Here is a 20,097-nt window from a genome sequence, read left to right on the forward strand (position 1 = left end):
CTAGAACTTGAATAAAACATTTTTAAAAGACTTTCCGGAACATTTTGCGAAATGCTTTTGGGGTGTGTGACATTTTCGTGTTAGAAAGGACGAGGAAGGCGGTAAACATGAGTTGCTTCCCTTGAAGAGTTCTCTCAGTGGAAAACATTGTCAACGTGTGTATAGTTATTCCATATCAAGGAAGGTTATTCCACATCTAGGAAAGAAACGTTTTAGTTTCAGAATATAAGAACTTACATGATGCGATGAGCGACACATACGTAAAGGTGGCACCTGAACTTTGGGATCAAATCAGAAGTCATTGCAGTAAATATTGTATGTAAAGACATTTATCGTCTGCTATATTCAGTTACCTCCCTTTACTAACGGGACACGGTTTCACAACACAATGTTAATATCTATTAAGACGTATCCTTTTACAAGTCAATGCGGACGTTGAACTATTCAAAGGTGAGGTAAATAACTCTTACTTGTAATCGGCATTCCAAGACCACTACATTATAAAGTAATATATAATTAATCAAGAACTACGAACATATACCTTTATGGACTAATATGGATGACAACGTACGGATCGTTGCATAATTTGCGATTTGGCTACCTTTCGATGTAGAGTGATTCCAACACCGTCATCAAGCTGAGGTGTTTCCATCCTCCAAGTGGTGAGAGGTATATAAACATACACATCCACTTGTCACGCCCAAAATATGGCAAACTAATTTGCTGATTTGCTGTTTGCTTTGGCTGTTCAAGTATTATGTTCTTTGATATAAGTACATACTTTCCATACGTTTTCACCAATGTAAAGTTACCATCAATCTGTGTGATGTATCTGTTGTTGTTATGCACATGTTGTTGTTAATGGTAATCTGCTGCTTATCACAACATTTGATATGTACCTTTCATCACTTGGCGTAGTCACTCCAGCTAGATAACACAAAGAATCTTCATCTAAACATTGCTAAATTCAATGAAGTTCTTATCCATAAAGATATAGATGTTTTTGTATATACTCACCAAATTCAAGACTGCCAGTGAAACAGTTAAAGGTCACATACAACCAAAAAATCAAACATAATTAAAACACAGTTATCACTTATTCATGACATATAATATACATTGCTGGTTATGAAAAAACATATAAACAAAATTATAAGCGTACAATCGCAAATCAAAAGGGCAATATTGCGTACTTGGGTTTACTTCCCAAGAAACGAAGCAGCCGGGATACCGAACCCAGTCAGAGCAGGTGGGTGTGCACTCAAGTGTAACGTCTGGTTCATTTGCAGATGCCCTCACGGTTCATTGTGTGTGTATATATAGAGATGTTGGGTTTTGTAAATACATGCTCATTTTTTGTGTATAACATTTTGCAATCAACAGACATCATAACATGTCATGTGTACAAGTATCACACCTGCCTGCCTGTGTAATTACATAATGTGACAGAGACCCATGTCAAAATGGCAAACGCTATGGTGCGCGTTACATTGATTGACAACAGTCATGGAGGTCAAAATCTTTACCACAATGGATTCAAGTACAGAGTCAACAGACGCAGAGCTCAAAAAACATACTGGAGATGTACAGATGCAACCTGTCCATATATAAAGGAGTTTTGGCAAGAAGAAATAACTGGACTCATCTTTTATATATTTATTACTTATACACCTGCAGAATTCACTTATTTATATAAAACACACACACAAATATATTGTGTGAGCTTTATGAAATATATATACAAATATGTTATATTGTGTGACATATGATACATGCATGTTGTTATATTGACTGAATAACTATATTGTCTACTATATATATCTCACTCTGTTTTAATTGGTTTGTTAATTTCGATGACACTGGGAGTGAAGTCACTCATGTAGAACATCACCACCCTTTTCCCGGACTGTCGACAAGTAATTTGGACGGTTTATTTCTTGTTGTCGACAGTCCGGGCATAAACCGTGTCAATAAAACAGACATTGAGTTTTGTCTGTGACAACGACATATCTATATCACAGTTAGAAATTCTGTCACGCTAAATAATGACATTGCTTTCAAGTATCGAACTGAGAAAGTGACTCAGTAAGAAGAACGTGTGGTGAAATAGACAAATGAAATTATATAAACAGTTAATCTACTGTCATAATATAAAAAGCTCGCGCCTGTGAAATATCAACAAAACATTAGAAAAATAGCTCACACCAAAGCCTTCACCGAGTATTCACCGGACAACCCGCTTCCAAGCTGCGAGAACCTATTTCACTGCGCCCGTGCTATGAGCGCAGCCCAGCTGTTGAAACCACTTGAATTCCCCCAAGCGCTTGGGGAAAATTAGTGAATCGTTTGAACTACGATTTCGGGTGTGTTTTTTCATCGCGTTATTTTTCGACTTTATAAGTTGAATTTGCATTTTTGATGATTTGTTTCGATAAGTCCATACGGAAAGGTATCAGAATCTGCAAAGTTGTGTTTTACGTTGCATGTTACCTTTAAGAACTATGTAAGTACAGGTTTGCATGTTTGGGAATGCTTTCTGAAAACTGTTCTCTTTAAAATATGCAGGAAATATGTCTGGACAGACAGAAGAACAGACTGATGAAATAGAAGCTTTGAAGTCTATCTATGGAGACGATTTTACAGGTATGTCATTGAATAAATATTTGCAACTGGTGTTTACATTTACAGACACAAATGTAAGATACAGAGCTTGTTAGGCTTCTTTAGTTAGTGTCCCCTATATTTCAGTATATTTCTAATGGTGGTTTTGTTGGTAGTACAGTAGTTACATAGAACAGAAAAGCTCATTCTGATTTGTCTTATATTTGTTACCTTGATTAATAGGGCTGTGTATTGGCAAAGAAATTGTATTGCATTATACTGCGATTCAGGTACCCATACTGTAGGGGTGAAAGGATATACCGCGGTATATTTGGCCTTCGGTTCGGTATACCGAAATGCAATCCAAAAATTCGGTATTTTCAGTTTTCGGACCATCATGTTATTAACCTTTTTAATCCTTTTCTAAAATGTCTAGAAATCGAATCATTTTGTCAAAATCTATGCATTTCTTTGTTTGACGGACGCTATTGTCTCTGAAGTAAGTTCTCATATACCGATCCGAAACGGACCAAACCATAGGCCTTGTACCGCAAAACATACTGCACCGTAGGAAGAGCATACCGTTGCACGATGCCATATTGCAATATATTTGGAGCTAAACTATTTACTATTTGACACTGATGGTATTTTCTACACAGAAACTCAGTCTGGCCCTAAAAACATGTGTATTGGTTCTGATAACGGCAATCTCAAGATTAGGTTGGATAGATATGGATTCTTTTTTAATTTTTATACAATATATAGTATGTAAAGTATAAGGCTGTTACTATTCACTCGCATATTCGGTGAATCGAACCGTAGCTGTTTATGAATTCAATTCATCATTCACCAGAACTGAATATTCATGAATATTTATGATTTTTGATGGAGAGCATGTTCTACTTGAACCTTTATATCATTTTTCAAAGTGAGATATGCAAGAATGGAATATGTACTAACCTTAGAGTAGCTCAAGTCATGTCAGTTTGCCATGGCCGCACACAGTACTGTCAACTCAGGGATTTACCTTGAGGCCTGTTTTTGAAGGTCCCTGGGACTCATACTCTTAATTTTCAGGGGTCCTGGACAACAAAATGGGGGTCCCAGACACTTAAATATTATTATTGATACTGTTATTGTCTTGTGTATTATGATCAGCACATTATTTGTTACAATAATTGAATTGCTAATGGTACCATAACCCAGCCAGTAGCAAACTCTTTGATAACTTATTGTTACTTATTTTTTACAAAAAAGTATTTGGACTTTTTCTGCATCCTTGTGGATGCGCTAATAATTTTGTTGTGTCCTTAGTCAATTTTTATGCATATAGGACACAGGAATTCACGTCCTGTAAGTCCCTGCAACTGTAACTATGACATGCATGGAGTGAGTGAGTGAGTGAGTTGGGTTTTACGCCGCTTTTAGCAATATTCCAGCAATATCACGGCGGGGGACACCAGAAATGGGCTTCACACAATGTGCCCATGTGGGGAATCGAACCCGGGCCTTCGGCGTGACGAGCGAACGCTTTAACCACTGGGCTACCCCACCGCCCGACATGCATGGACCTCATTTGACTCTCATGAGATTACTGGTCATTGTTTTTAACACTGTCAGCATGGGCATTGCATATGGTGCAGCAATATCTGGTGAACACTACAATATTGTATTCGTGAATAATTATAGGTATTCGTTACCCAGTAGTCGTATCGTATTCACCACAGCCCTAATAGAGTATGACATTTTTGTCAAATAACTATGAAGGGAAACATCAGTTGTGTATGAAAATCTGTGTAGATTTTAACTAAAACCATAGAGATGATAACAAAACTTCTTATATTGTTTTACCCAGTATACAGGATCTCGTACAAGATATTACAATGTGTATCATTCGAAAAGTGTATGTGGTATACCAGCATAACAGTATTTCTGTTTAGTTTTACTGATTAATGTCCGAAGTCTGTACTATATGCTGCATTATAGTGAAGAGTTGATGCTTTCTAAGCAGATTCTGTTCATTTATATTTACTTTTGTTATTCCTGGCCAAGTCAAGATGTGAGCTCTTCCTGATAATGAGAATTGTTTGATTAGAAATAACTTCATATATCCTATGTTTACAGTCTAAGTAAACTTAGGCTCAGTATTATTCGTTACAATGCTATACTGAGTCAAACAAAACCTAGTATAAGGTCACGTCAGCTAACCTTTGAGCGACCTATGACCATCCAATCAAACGCGAGACGGCCGAATGGATTTTACCGTCAGGCAATGACTATTTGTTTGGGCTCGGCAGGACTTACAAAACGGTTTTTGGATTTTCTCTTCCCTGGTCGCTGACACTGATCTATCAACAAACGAAAATCCGCATAAGACACAAATATTTGACCTGCAGTATATACGCTTTTGGGTTTCTAATGACATGGTTGCTATTTGCTTATATTTTTGCAAGATGACATCCTTGAATATTGACAAAAACGCTATTTTCAGCGACTGTTTACTCATTGCGTATATCACTCGGATTTGCGATCGTGCGGAAAATAGCATTCGGAATCATTCGAGTTTTTTAGGTAAAGGTTCAAACGGTATGTGTTAATGTTTACTTTCGCGATTTGGTAAGCTGTGTTCTGATTGGTCAGTCCAAAAGGTTAGCTGACGCGACCTTCTACTAGGTTTTGTTAGACTCAGTATAGCTGTGTAACGAATAATACTGAACCTAAGTTTACTTAGACTGCCTATGTTTACAGTTCCATGTCACTTTCCATGGACAATTTGATGATTTAGAGAAGGAACTACATAAGATGGATCTTTCCTCACTGGTTTTTAAAAGGCACAGGACAACAACTTGCAGAAACTGATGAATTATGGTTGCTTTTGTACATATTAACAATGATTTGATTGATGATGTCTATTAGCCTGTTCTGATATTAAGTATAGATTATTTATCATGTATGTTTTACCCCATAGCTGCATGTGTATCTGTGTTGTCATGTAACATATATGTAAGTTGGAGTGGTAGAATTCAGGATAAGTATGTTCTATTGATGTGGTTTCTTTATGAGCTATTTAATGACAGTTTAACAAGACTATCTAAATCTTTATCTACTAGATTGTTTACTCTAATATGATACCGCTTGACAAAATTAACAGAGTTGAATGAAAATTTTAATTTACTCTCCCATGCTGAGAGAAGTAAATGGTTTGAGCACTGTAACAATAAATGTTTCCCCATTCTGTTCCAGATATAACTCAGGACCCTCCATGTTTTATGGTCAGACTGACAACAGAAGTGGAACTTTCGGGTGATTAACTTGGTTACTAATACCAGTAATTATGCTCTCCAAATACTAAGATAGACATAGCATTTATTGGGGATACAAGTTGTTTTGTCAGTGACCGGGCAACATTACAAGTTCAGGGTGCCATATATCTTCCCAAGGCAAGGATATTAACTGACAGTAAAACAATCAAAATACATAAGTGCTTGCACATATGTCAAAGCTTTGTGTCATATGGGTTCCTGGTATGCTTGAGAAATTTAACAAGTACTAAGACTTGGTTGATGCTGTGCAGGGCCTTTTAACAGACTGCCAGTTTTTACCCTCTACAATACAGGGCTATCCGGGAAGAGATTGAGCAAGAGAAATGCAAAAGGTTCTGTAAAACAATTCTTAATGCTCACAAACCTAATATTTCAGTCCAGAGCATGCAATGCTCAAAATATTTTCATACCACCACTGGAAGTAAGTGTAGCTTAGTGTAACTTCTGTGAATGTCTAAATGTTTTGAAGAGTGCCCTCTGTGACAATGAGACATTAGTTGCTGGTAATCATTGATTACTAGTTAGTCTGGACATTATTTCAAGTTCGGTCTAGATGTCAAAGTTATGTTGTCCATTACTGTGTAAGGACTAAAACTCAAAGTCATCTTTTTTTAAAGACATCTTGACAGAAATATGTACAATGATATTCAATGATGTGCAGTGATGTACAACTATATACAAATATTACAATATTAATACTAACTATCAGCCCTCCGGGAAACTTCCAAATATTGTATTCCATTCCATGTAGATTACAAAATTAAATTAAAAAGTTTGCATTAAATCGACTCTCGCGCCCTGTCCCGGCCTGACATGATTTCAAGCAAATCCCATAGTGTTATGTCCCTTGGATCCCTCTTACGAATATCCTACACACAACTTGTGATTGAAACCTGTTTGGCAAACACCGACAACACCACATGTGACAGTTTTTGATGTACAGATCAATTGTTTACATTCCATGTATGGCAAGTGTTCTCTGTTTGGATGCTGATCGCCTCGAAGTTTCAATTATCGATTTCAGGCAAGTCATTGGGGATAATAAGACTTTTGCTGCATCAATAGGAAGCTAAAGTGAGTACATATGCCCCAATATATATAATATAGGCCAAAATATTGTCAAAGATGTGTGAAATTGTGCCTTTAATGTAGGTCCTGTGTGGCTGCGGATCACCTTCTCCACCCAATATCCAGATGAAGTCCCAGTGATAGAAATACCCATGAGGTCTGCAGTACTCTCCCCTAGCCAGTGTGATGGGCTTGCAAGGCACCTCATGTCAGTTGTATGTATTATTTTACAATGGATTTGGCTGCAGCGGTTTTCAAATCATGGGAAACCCAAAAGATTTTACCTCGGATAGCTAATTAATGTTAACAATTTTAACTGTTGCCTACATTTTTAGGTGATCAATAGCTATTGTTATGATGGTTATAAGAAGGGCCCTTGCCTTGCTACATTTCAAACACTGATGTGATACTGGAACCAAAGGCGTCGTCTGTTGGTAATGTTGTTTGTGTTGTTGTCATGGTTGCAGGCAGAAGACAATGTTGGGATGGGCATGGTGTTCACCCTTGTGGATGAAGCCCAACAGTGGATCACGGACAATGTTCAGCCATCCCCAGAACAGGAGCAGGATGAGGTACATCTATTACAGCTTTACCGAGGACAGGTTTATCCTGAGATACATAGTTGAGACAAATTATAAAAAGAAAGTCACTTGAAACATTCCAACTGATTGTGAGTTTTTTAGAACAGACATTGACTCACTCCCAGTAGAAAACAAATTGTTGACTCAAAAGGCATTGACTTCAGACACACACCCACCACACCTCTCCAAATATGACTTCCTTATAAAACACTGACTCTCACCCTCTAAAATGTGAGTTGGTGCAAAGTGACTCCCTCCAGAATGTGAGTTTTTGAACACAGACTCCAACCAAAATGTGAGTGTTTGAACACAGACTCCATCCAGAATGTGAGTTTTTTAACACAGACTCCGACCAAAATGTGAGTTTTTTAACAGAGACTACGACCAGAATGTGAGTTGTTGCTGTACCCACACCAAAGAACCTAATTCTAATTGAAAGAACCTCAAGCAGAAACTAATTCTTTCTCATTTATCTTTCATAATATTTTACTGGAATGTTTCAAAATGTATACAATAAAACTGAATATGATTTGTCCATTGTACAGGAGCCCAGTGAGGAAGGTGTCTCCACTACCAGTCCACAGCGCATCCTGACAGAGGCCAGGGCTGCGGGAGGACGCTGGGACTTTGTTATTGGCCTGCTGGTCAGTATTTTTCCAGTGTTAAATTGCACATAGGTAAACGATAATAGCAAGGCTGAAGGCATGTTAGCTTCTTTCTTTTTCTTTTAATACAGCACTCAGCAGTATTTGAATTACAGGAGGGTCTGTAACTATCTGTAACTGTCTAACTGATTGAATCTGGGTCAGACAATCAATTTACACAGTTTTGATACACTGACATGCATCAAGCAAGACAGCAAACCTGACAACCTGATTCTGTTAGTCAACCCTGTAATTTAAACAAAATTCCTACTAATGATATTTGTGCAGTTAAGTAATGAAATGGTACATGCAGTAATTCAATTTCAATAAATAAACACTATACATGGTGGTAGGGCGAAGTGTATTTCTTTTCTAAGATGCCAAATTTAATACTTTCTAAAGATAATTACGATTAATTTAAGGCAGAAAACAAACGACGGTGTCGGTGACCTAAATTAAGAATCCTCGCACAGGGCTAACTGGCGCGCTGTTCTATTGATGTGTCTGCCCCCTACGTTAAGACGAACGTTACCAGAAAAAAACAAATGATAACAGTTTGATGACTGTTTACGTTCGGATTAAATATCTTCTCTGAATTATTTTAATTACATTTGTTATTAACGTAAACCATATGGGGCAATATGAACGTTGCATTTCTACTACCAGCGTAAGTTTAGATCAGTACATCCAGAGGAAGTTGAGTAGTCAAGCGACATTCCACAATTGCATTGTGGGAATGTAAACATTACTTAACGCTACCGTGTCGCTGAAAACTTGTGAGTCGAAATGACACATTTTAACCATCGTAAAACATAAACGTAATGTTTCCACCAGTGATGTTAGCTGCGTGAAGCAACAGCAAACCAAGAAACTGGATGCAACGGTGTAGTTTACTCTAGGAGGCGTACGAGGCGATGACAACTGACATGCATCGTGACGTCGCTTACATTGTGACGTAATGTAAAATGGTTCGATTACGAGGGGGCACACTAGAATGGCGCAGTGACGGGATAACGTCATTCAATTGTTACTTCATCAAAAAACTATACCTTTATTGTCTGATAATGTATTTTTTTTCGATTGTTCTAACCGCTAGGCATCTTAGAATACTCTGTAACATTGTGATTTTCAGGGGAAGCCGTCTGCTGGAAAGTCCACCTTCTTTAATGCAGCTACAACCCTAGATATGGCTAAAACAGGGGCACACCCATTCACCACTATAGAACCCAACATTGGCAAGGCTTTCTACTCAACCCCCTGTCCTTGTAGAAGACTTGAGAAGATGTGTGCAGCAGGTTGCTGGCTCAGTATCTACATTAGTACTTCCATTACCAGCTGAATATCTTGGTGTAATTTGAACAAAATCTTCTTGGTGTTTGTAATGTTACTCTGTCATGGAGTATAAGTGTATGATTATACATTACGCAAATAGCTAAATAAGAACAAAACATGTGGCAATAATATATATCCATTCAACTCTTTAACTGGACTTTCTATCATGCCAAAAATCTTATACATCTGTATGTTGTTTTTTTGTAAATAAATGGCAGCTTCTGGCTTTGTTGCTGCAGCTCATGGCCACAATGTGTGTGGGAATCGCAATGTGCCTGTACTGCTGAAGGATGTGGCGGGCCTGGTGCCTGGAGCATGGGAGGGTCTGGGAAGGGGAAACAGGTAGGTCACCAATGTCACACACGGAAAATGCCATGGCAGTTGGTAGTCTACAAAGGATGCCTGATAGTTCAGGGGCTTTTAATGAAGGACTGCTCTGTATGATCACCTCCAAGGTCAACACATGCCTGCCAACAATGCTGGAGTACCCAACTTTCATTGGTGTAGGAGGCTTCCTCCACAGGGGAAATGACATCATCATTACAAAATGCTTTCCAGACAGTTCCTTGTTTCAAGTTAGGAAATTTGACAGTTCCTAATGAACCTGGGGTGATACTTGATCACAGTGTAGTAGCCAATTTTGTCCACTTTCATCAACAGTGAATACTACTCACTTTGCAGAAATATGTCTGATGGTATATGTGTATTTGTTATGGTGTTATAATGCTTATAGTTCTAGACATCTTTGTTGAATGGAGTTTGTGATTTTGTCAGCCATTGAGTCTAATCTAAGATAAGAAAAAACAATCGGTACCGTTAGAGCTGCATGTGATTAGGCCACCTTGTGATACCATGTGTGGTGACCAGACTGACTGCACTGTGCATGCTCTCCACAGGTTCCTGAATGACTTGCTGGATGCTGATGTCCTGGTCCACATCCTGGATGTTTCAGGGAAGACTGACGAGAAGGGGCGTGAGACGGAGGAGTACGACCCCAGCAGAGACGTGTTGTGGATACAGCAAGAACTACAGTGAGACTTTCCCCTAAAACAGTCCACAAATCTTCTGCCAAATAGTATCATGAATAGGAAACTAAAGATGCTGAAAGAATACAATCAGCAGGTTCTCATGTTCTTCACATGTGGCTCATGCTTTCCGATATTTATTTATTTCTCAGAATTCTTCACTATTAGTCTTACTCATGTTTTGCAATCACTCATTCAATTACTAACCCTGTGCATCTGTGTAATGAAACACTTCTGTTATAGTCAGTGGATCTATCAGAACATCATGGACAAGTGGGATGCAATTAAACGTCGACCTCAAAAGCTGGTGGACATGTTTACCGGCTACCATGCTACGAAGGCCACAATACATGATGTACTTGATAGGGCAGGGATAAGAGACAAGTAAGTTTTTTTCAGTGATACTGAATCAGGTAAAGTTCACAATGTGTAAATATCATTACAAAGTCTAACTTTTAAAGACAAAGAAGTTTCCATCAATATAGGCTGGCATTTTGGAGTACCAATTCCACTGGACTAACAAATTCATGCATATTAAAATATAAATTGTGTAATGAAATCGACATCAGTTTCATAAACGAAAGAGTTACTGCCATACAGATTTGTCAATTGCAGGATTCACAGAGCATATATATATACTGTTGACTGGGCATGGACAGATATTTTCTAAGTGTTCCAGTGATTTGATTTTTTAAATCAAGGTGCATATTTTATAACAACACAGATCTGGATTGTCTAATAGATTGTGTTGACTGGTCATTGCCATTTACTTTCAAGCAAATACAGGTGCTATAAGACATGGAATCTGATTGGTTGATAGGATGTCCTGATGTGACTATGTTCTGGTCTGATGCTTTAATTAAGCTTGTGCATGTTCATTTTGCCTGCATTGGGACTTATAATGGATATAAGTTCCTTCCATGTTGTCTTCTTGTGGGCCTCCAACAGCCTGCTTGTCTGTATGAGAAGACTGCTGGTTTAAGGAGGAGTTTATCCAGGCTATGTCATCTACCGTTGTTCCAGGGAGCTGTCCAGATTGTCGTCCTGGAACGATGACGTGTTGCATAGCATTGTGATGGAGTTCCTTGCTGTTCGCTTCCCGATGCTGGTCGTCCTCAACAAGTGTGATTCCAATACTGCCATGGACAACATACAGAGGTATGTATGTGGGAGATGGCTGATAGAGAATACCAGGTTTGTGTATAATCAAACAGGTCAGTCTCCAGGTAACGTCCAGGTTATGTGTGTGACAAACTCCAGGCATAAGTTATATCATTAGTTATGAATGTCATAATGAAGAAAATGATTTGAATTTTTTTAATAATGTGGACCAAAGTTATAATTATTAGTAACTGCCAGTTGTCTGTGGTCTGTGTTTGCCGCGATTAGGACCCCATCGTGGGGGTCGGCTTATGCACGAAACATACCATTTTGACACTGATTTTAAGGGTCAAGTTTGGGGGTCGGCTTATCTATGGGGTCGGCTTATAGACGGTAATATACGGTAATTGAGAAGGTCTAAATCCAAATAGAAGTTAATCAAGTCTCTGAATATCTTTTATGCTGGGTAATATCAGAATTGTATAAGAAAATCGTCTTGTTATTGTAAGGAATGCTTGCTTGCATTCTTCACAAAAATAATGTGTGTACAACATATTAAACTGGAAGACTAACACCATGGGCTTTACAAACTGCACATTTTCAAATATTCAAATAAGTTTGTGAGGATTAACCAATGCTTCTGTAATAATCTTTTCTCACTTACAAGTCTGTAAACCAAGAAATGATGTGTTGAAGGATAAGATGTTGTTTTAGTTGTTTTACTAGTAAAAGAATCAAGGTGTGTTTATATATTTACAGTCATCAGTATTCAGTCCCTTTCTGTTTGTTCCCTTTACATGTATTAGGAGTTTGCAATGGCAAGAGACTGTTCATGTGGTTGTATAATTATGCATTTGATCAGTTTCTTTTGAATGACAATTATAGATGCTTTTGTTGCATGCTTTAGTTGCTCCTACCTTTTTGAAACATTATCCAAACAGGAGCTGACAGAGACATACCTATTTTAATACTTTAGGGGTCCAAAAACAAGATAAGGAACTTTCCACTCTCAGTCTACTTGCTTGACATCAGGAAGGAGAATGAAACAAGTAAAACTGTATAAACACTGTCTAAGTCTTTGATACAACAAAAATAAATCTGTGTAAATTGAAAAGGAGCCCCAATGAGGTAGAAGATTCAGAACCTGACCCTGAGGAAATGTAGACGTGCTTCATTTAGGGCTTTGGGGAATAATGTGGTTCAGGGACTATGACAGACAGACAGATGAATACTGTTTTGGTGGCAGTTGGAATGTGGTACATTATTTTGTGTAATTTGTGATGTCCAATTTCAGACTGCAGTCCTCTCATCCTGGCCTGCCATGTATTCCTGTGAGTGCTCGCAGTGAGTGTCAGCTCCAGCACCTACACAAGGCAGGCGTCATCGTCTACGCTTATGGCAGCAACTCCTTCACGGTCTGCAGCTTGGACGTCTCAGAGGAGCACAGAGTCACTCTGCAGCACATCCAGGAGAATGTGTTAGATGTGTGAGTATGTGCTGTTTTAATGTCAACCCTACCAAAATCAGTAAATAAAACACTATGTCAATTAGTCACATGTATTATATATATATATTCATAGCTTTCAGTTGGGAGGAACCATGCCAATTTACACTTGTCAGAAGGGTATTTTAAGTATGTGATCTTAACTACCAGTTGTCAGACTGGCATTTTGTGGGTGCCATGATGGCTGTGTGGGGTTGAATATGATTTTGTATGGTGTCTTGATTCTGAGATTGTGGATTTGAATCCCAGATGTAACTCAAAGATCCCTCGTAGGTACTAGAATCTGCACTATACTGAGAAAGTGTAATCCCAAATATAGCATACATAACACCAAACCAGCCCTACAAACACTCACTCAACCACTAGTCAACCCCACCAAGTCAACCACCAGTCAACCCTACCATCAGATCCAGTTGGCCATGATGACACACTCAGTAAACCCTGAAGCATTATCACTGTGTTGCATCATGAACAATACATGATGTCATGTAGCAATGTTGCATATTTGTTCCATTCAATTAAGTAGAAGTACTTTTTTTCAAAAGATGTTTCAGTAGATGACACAGTGTTCTACAGTGACTTTGTGTTCGCTCACAGCTATGGCTCAACCAATGTCCAGCAAGCTCTGTGTAAGGCTGTGAGTCTCAGACAACCAACATATGCCTTCCCAGTGCAGTGTCTGGACACACTGCGTTCAATAGGTAAAGGTCATGGTGATGGGGAAGGTGTCATCCTGAGAGACTGTATATCCCTGAAGCCAGGCACAACAGTTGACCAGCTGCACACCATCATGCTGCATTATCCCATCAACCTTCTCACTGGAGACTTTGTCCGAGCAGAGGTATGTTCATCATCACCAAACCTTCAGACGATCACAATGCATCACTAGGCCATTATGTATCCATTCTCTTTCTGCAAGTTCTTTCCGCCTTCTATTATTGCAATGAGAGTCTGCATGTTTCAGACAAAGTAGACAAAAACAAGGTACGTTGAATTTGAATATTTGGCACATCAGGACAAAGTTTCCAAGTGTATCTGGTAGAGAAGTTTCCGAGATGAACGATTTCAGTTCAGAATCAGCAATTACGACCAAGGAAACTGCCTCAAAGATACAATTCAGTATTATTTCACAGAATTTTAGTTTGATCACTATGATATTCTGAATAAAAAGAACAGAACAAATAGCTTTCTTCTTATTCTAGATGACATGATTAACACTTATCCCCATTTATGTGCCTAAAGATCATACTAAAATAATGGCTCCCATGAGCTCTCTGGAAAAAACACCCCGCTTTATCATTCTCTGCAAATGTAGCGGATTTGTCAATTTGATGAAAAATGTATCATCAGAAATGCTGGTCCAAATGATGTCTAGACGCCTCCACTTTCATTTACAGATTAGAAAAATCATCTTATTTGATCAAATCAGATTTAAAGACCTGGTTTTAAAGTGATTGACCATGTACCCTTTGATGCATCTCAATCTAAACAACATGACATTGTTCTTTGTCATAAGTTTGAAATATGTATCCAAATAACTAATTGGTTGTTTTTAGATTAGGTGTGATGCTCTTATCAATAAAGTGTATGAATGGCTCAGCCAAGGAGGTTAACATACAGTAACATGATGGACCCCCAGAGTGACTTCATAACCTATCTGTCAGTTTTTCAGCCCTCTCATTGCTGAGCACGTTTTAATATAGTATTATGCTCATCTACCACAGAGTGATGAAGTAATTGCTGCTCAGTATCCGGCAGGAAGTTGAGACACATTTCTATGATCTTGATCAGTTTGGTCTAGCACAGGTTGCATGTGCTTCATACCCTGTGTCTAAAATGGTTGAAAATGGTTTTGTTCCTTTAATACATGATTGCGTAATTTGATCTTAAATGTGACATCAATGTATAGTATGACCAGAAATTATTGCGAATTTTAGGAATATGTTTAATTGGATTCCTAGTATAAACAACCATGACCAGCTATCAAGTGCTTGGTTTCATTCAAGAGAGACAACTCCGTTAATCTTTTTTCATTAGTTTGTGAAGAGTTATCCCCCTTTGTTTACTTGCTAGCAGACGGCATTATCAGTGCTCGTCAGTATGGATTATTTAGAGAAGAGGAAGTTGATTTTAGAGTATTATAACAAGGACATCAGATCAGCTAAAGTGATATCAAGTAGAACTGTCATCCCTTTGTCCACTGTTTATCGTGTTTTGAAAAATATTGCAAATGGATATGGAATTGAGCACCAGGGAGGCGCAGGTAGGCCCAGAAAATTGACTGTCGTTGACAGGAGGCGGCTTGGTATTCTTGTTTCTAAAAACAAACGAAGGAGTTTAGAAAACTTAAGGCTGGATATGATTGATAGAGGAACTGTGGCTGTCTGTAAGGAGACAATTAGAACTGAGCTGCATGCAATGCGTTGGCAGAAATAACGAGGAATTCCATCACCGATCATGAAACCTGAACAAAAGGAGCGAAAATTGAACTGGTGCTTACAGCATAGAAATTTTAACTGGGACAATGTGATTTTCTCAGATGAAAGTTCTATGTGGCTGTTTCCTAATACACTGAAATTCTGGACCAAACAAACTGAAAAACCTTTGTATCAGCGTCCAAAGTACAGTCCGAAATTTAAGGTGTGGGGTGGCATATCTGTGTTAGGGGCAACGCCCCTCTGTGTATTTGAAGGGAATATGAACAGTGAGCGCTACACAGATATTCTCGAGGGACATTTACTTCCATCTGCTCACGTATTCTATGGACATTTTTGGATTTTTAGCAGGACAACGACCCAAAACATCGTTCAAAGCATTCACAGGCCTGGTTTCGGACCCAAAATATGACACTATTAGATTGGCCAAGCTATAGCCCTGACCTAATCCAATAGAAAATGTTTGGGGACTTATGAAGTAAAGTGTCAATAAGACAAATCTGACAAATATTGCTGAAATGAAAGAAGAGATGGTCCGATATTGGGACAGCATGGACCACGACTTTCTAACTTCTTTGATCAGTAGTATGCCCCGCCGCATTGAAGCCTGCATTGCTGCCCAAATTGCTGACAAAGTACTAACTGTTCACCTGTCTTTGAATCTGGAGTTATGTTCTGCTAATATTCACATTTAATACATGAGTAATGAGTGAAAAAAATATAAAAAATTACAAACTTTAAATTCTCAATAATTTCTGGTTGTACTGTATTTTTATAGCATGCTTGTAGTTATTATAACTTGTTCTCCCCAGACAATAAACAGTGAGGGAAAGAAAAGGCCAGTGAAGAAGGATGAGAAGGTCGGGGACAGCAACCATATTATTAAGATAATGACTACAAGAAGAAGTGCACTTTCCTGATATTTGTAATATCTAATAATTCTGTATATATTCTAACTATATACCAATCTTTTTAACTCTGACATACAGTTATGTCATCAGTTTGCTGCAGACACACTGTGATATAACTGGAATACTGTCCAAAACGGCATTAAACTCACTCAACACTGCAGTTTTCCATGAATAGTTTTATTATATTTTGATAGGGAAATGGAAAACAGAAACCTACATGTATATGGGAATGATACCAAGGATGTTGTGCAGGTTGATATATGTATACTACAAGCAATAAGAAGTCGGTGACAAGGTGGCATTCTACCCTCAGAGAGGTGTCCACCCTCTTTCAGTCCTATATGTTGTTGTGTTGTTATGTTGTTAAAGTAATTACTGACAGTATATAGATATGTTTAGAGAAGGAAGGTTTTCATACATGGACAAGTCATGTGAATAAGTAAATTCATGGGTGTTCCAGGAATTAGATGTGTTAAGATAGCAGATGATGCATATGCAAATTTATAAATATTTTTAATAACTTGATCTAACATGCAATAGATTTTATACTGTTTGTTGCAATGTGAAGAATCTGTGATATCAAACATCTAACGGATATGTTGACTTTGTTTCTGAGGAAAGGGTAAAGAAATTGTACAATGTAATAAAAATATTACAAAAATGTTTCTTGAGAGTATATTGATTTCTACATTACATAATATATTCAACAATATATCATGCAGAAATATTATATCCTCATGTCATCAACCAGAGAAAAAGGTGATTAAACGGCTACTTTTGTGTTAAAAGCAAAGCATCATATGTTCACAAATGAGATAACATTATCATGCCTTTCAGAGGTATTTCAGATACCAAAGGCCTACATTACTTCATGAATAACACTAATTTAGTGATTGATAAAAGGTGAATTAAGACACCAAACGGGACATAAAAAACAATTGCATGTATCCTCTTTAACCTTATATGTAAAGTATATTTCTGCAAAGTCCATTCCAGATATATTGCATAACATGATCACAGCATTGGCTTTCACATAAACATTCCTCTTTGGTCCATGAAAGCATGAGTAAACTCTACACCATAAGAAAACATTTTCAGGGGTTGTTTGGCAGATGTTTCATATTTGTTTCGACAAATGCTTTTAAAAGGTTTTCCCAAGAAGTACCCTGATGTTTTGTTGTGTTTTAAAAAAAATTGGCTTTATTTTTAGAAATATCGAGATTTGCAACCTCTAGCGTCTTCCATGGTGTCATCGCAATTCTTCTCTGATCTAATACAGCTCTTCTTCACCTTGTACACCTTCAACTCGTATTGACAGTATAATTGCCATAGAAGCTAACCAGGTGGTACACCATGCTCAGGTGTAGTTGAGAAAGGGGAGGGGTGAACGGGACAGTGATAGATGAACCTGGTGAGAAACGTGTATAGGACAACACCTGGAATCAAATAGAGGAGACCTACATCAACAGTCGTTCATCGGTCCCATGACTTAAAAGACCTGGCAAAAATGGCTTTGCTTACAAACTTACATGTTCCAAGTGACCAAATAAATGAAGTCTCTCGGTGCTAAAAGGACGAAGGCCCAATTGTTGCATCATGATAGATGGGTGTTTTTGCAAAGAAAGAAAAGTGAAACACATGGCTGTCGGTGAATTCGTAGACCAGACCGGTTCGTAGACGTGGAAATCCCGTGGATTCCGGTGGATTCGTAGACGTTAGTAAAATGGGAAAAGTTCAACCTCAATGATGATGAAAATCGACATTATGACTTTAATGTAACCGAAAAGTGTTTGCATTTTGTGAAATAAATAAAATATATCAGGTAAGTGTGATAGGCGATGAAAACATGCTTAAAATAATAAAATATGCTTCACAGCGGTCCACGTCCGACAAATTCCGACAAATCATAGGCCGATAATATATTAAATTCAGTTGTGTAAAATTAAAAGATATGTATTAGGTAAGTATCGTCATTCAACATTCAACTACGCAGACCAGCAGAGAAGTAGCAGAAAACACTTCTTAAGAAAACACTTACATCTCCTACACACAGTATTTCGCAATCAAAACAACTCACCACTTCCTAATTTAACATTCACAACAACTCAGTGAAACCTGTTATCCACATGCACAACAACTCAGTGAAACCTGTTAATCCACCCACAACAATGAAAACAGTCGGGAAATTATGATGAGTAGACTAATTTTGTCTGATCCGCCGACAAAGTTTACCTGTACAAACACTTATGGTATATAAACCTCAAGAAACCTCAACCATGGCTCTATGCGTTGTATGTGTGAAAGAAGTGCGTCCTAGACAACATGCCATCCAGTGCGACAGCTGCGATCAGTGGCAGCATCGCCTTTGCGACACAGGGACCAACATCGCTACCTACCGCTAGATGACGAAAGGGCACCTGCAGATGAACTTCACCTGTAAGAGATGCTCACTACCCCTGCTGTCTCCACCTTCTCCGACTCTTCCTCTGTCCCCGACCCTGCCTCTCTCTCCACCATCGTCGCCGAACCCTACATCTCCTAAATCGCCCATGGACTCATCCTTCGATCTCACTGCCGCCACCATCAACGCAACAGAGGATGTATCCGAGGAGTGAGTTTTATTAATTTCATTATTATTTCATTTCAGTTGGATAATTAATCATATTAATATAATTCAATGTAAATTCTAAATTTGATATTTCATTATTTTAGTTTTATCGCTGACCCGGACCCCCAACCCTTGCCCGACGACCATCAGCTTCAGGTCGACTGGACTATTCTCCCGACCGGCAGCAAGCGTGGCAAACCACCTTTAGTTGACAACCGAGGATTTTCCTACAACATCCAGGTAATGAATAATGAAATGAGTCCTACGTATTTAATTACATTTGAACGACGTTTGTATACACATGTAACTACTAAAATGTATATACTAAAATATGTTTCTTTCTTTAACAGAAGTCAAGATCGTATGCAGTGTACTGGTGGTGCTCTGTGCGGCCAAAGGAGGGTCGGTGCACTGCCACTGTGTCACAGAGAGGGGAAGATTTCATCCGCGGAGCAGCCAACGACAGGACTTCTGACCAAGACCACCATCAACATCAATATATGTAACGTTATCATCGCCAGGGTGATCGTCCAAGCTAACCCAAAGACTTGGATTTTGAGGTATGTATGGTGTTCGCTTTCAGTATTCAGTATATTTTAAATTATGTTAAATAAATTTAACATTTTCACAAATGTTTTTCTTCTTTAGATTTGCTCCCGCTTCCTACCAAGTGACTTCCTGAGAGCCGATATGAAGACAGGCGGAGGACAGCGCCATCTCGTTCACCTCGCCATCTCGCAAGCGAGCACCAATTGAAGACGGCCAAGACATGGTATATAGACTCTACCTTCCGAGTTGTGCCACCCCCTTTTTACCAACTGCTGTCCATCCATGCTTTCCTCGTCTTCAGGTCGTCAATGAAGCAAGTTCCTCTTTTGTTCGCATTGATGTCGCGGCGCCAGACAGAGGACTACGTGGCCGAAAGTAGTTGTTAAGTAATAGCTAATCTAATTACTGAACTTGC

At 38.5% G+C, this 20,097-nt stretch overlaps 1 protein-coding gene across 4 annotated transcripts; it reads left to right on the top strand.

Annotated features, from left to right (window-relative positions):
- Window positions 1-139: 139 nt before the first annotated feature.
- LOC124277728 (uncharacterized GTP-binding protein C428.15-like) lies at window positions 140-17,190 on the top strand. 4 transcript variants are annotated; one of them, XM_046713453.1, is made up of 14 exons: window positions 140-455; window positions 2,566-2,643; window positions 5,845-5,904; window positions 7,077-7,207; window positions 7,460-7,564; window positions 8,119-8,217; window positions 9,350-9,512; window positions 9,789-9,891; window positions 10,446-10,580; window positions 10,818-10,958; window positions 11,598-11,732; window positions 12,970-13,161; window positions 13,777-14,020; window positions 16,427-17,190. In XM_046713453.1, exons 2-14 carry the CDS (start codon window positions 2,571-2,573, stop codon window positions 16,532-16,534), a joined length of 1,689 nt encoding a protein of 562 aa, XP_046569409.1. In that variant the 5' UTR covers window positions 140-455; window positions 2,566-2,570; the 3' UTR covers window positions 16,535-17,190. The 4 variants fall into 4 exon arrangements, with proteins under 4 accessions (XP_046569409.1, XP_046569408.1, XP_046569410.1 ...); XM_046713452.1 differs by having other exon boundaries at window positions 140-450; XM_046713454.1 differs by having other exon boundaries at window positions 140-315.
- Window positions 17,191-20,097: the final 2,907 nt, after the last annotated feature.

This window comes from Haliotis rubra, unplaced genomic scaffold, assembly GCF_003918875.1.
Source record: "Haliotis rubra isolate DU_JTF1 unplaced genomic scaffold, ASM391887v1 Scf226, whole genome shotgun sequence".
Lineage (NCBI taxonomy): Eukaryota > Metazoa > Mollusca > Gastropoda > Lepetellida > Haliotidae > Haliotis > Haliotis rubra.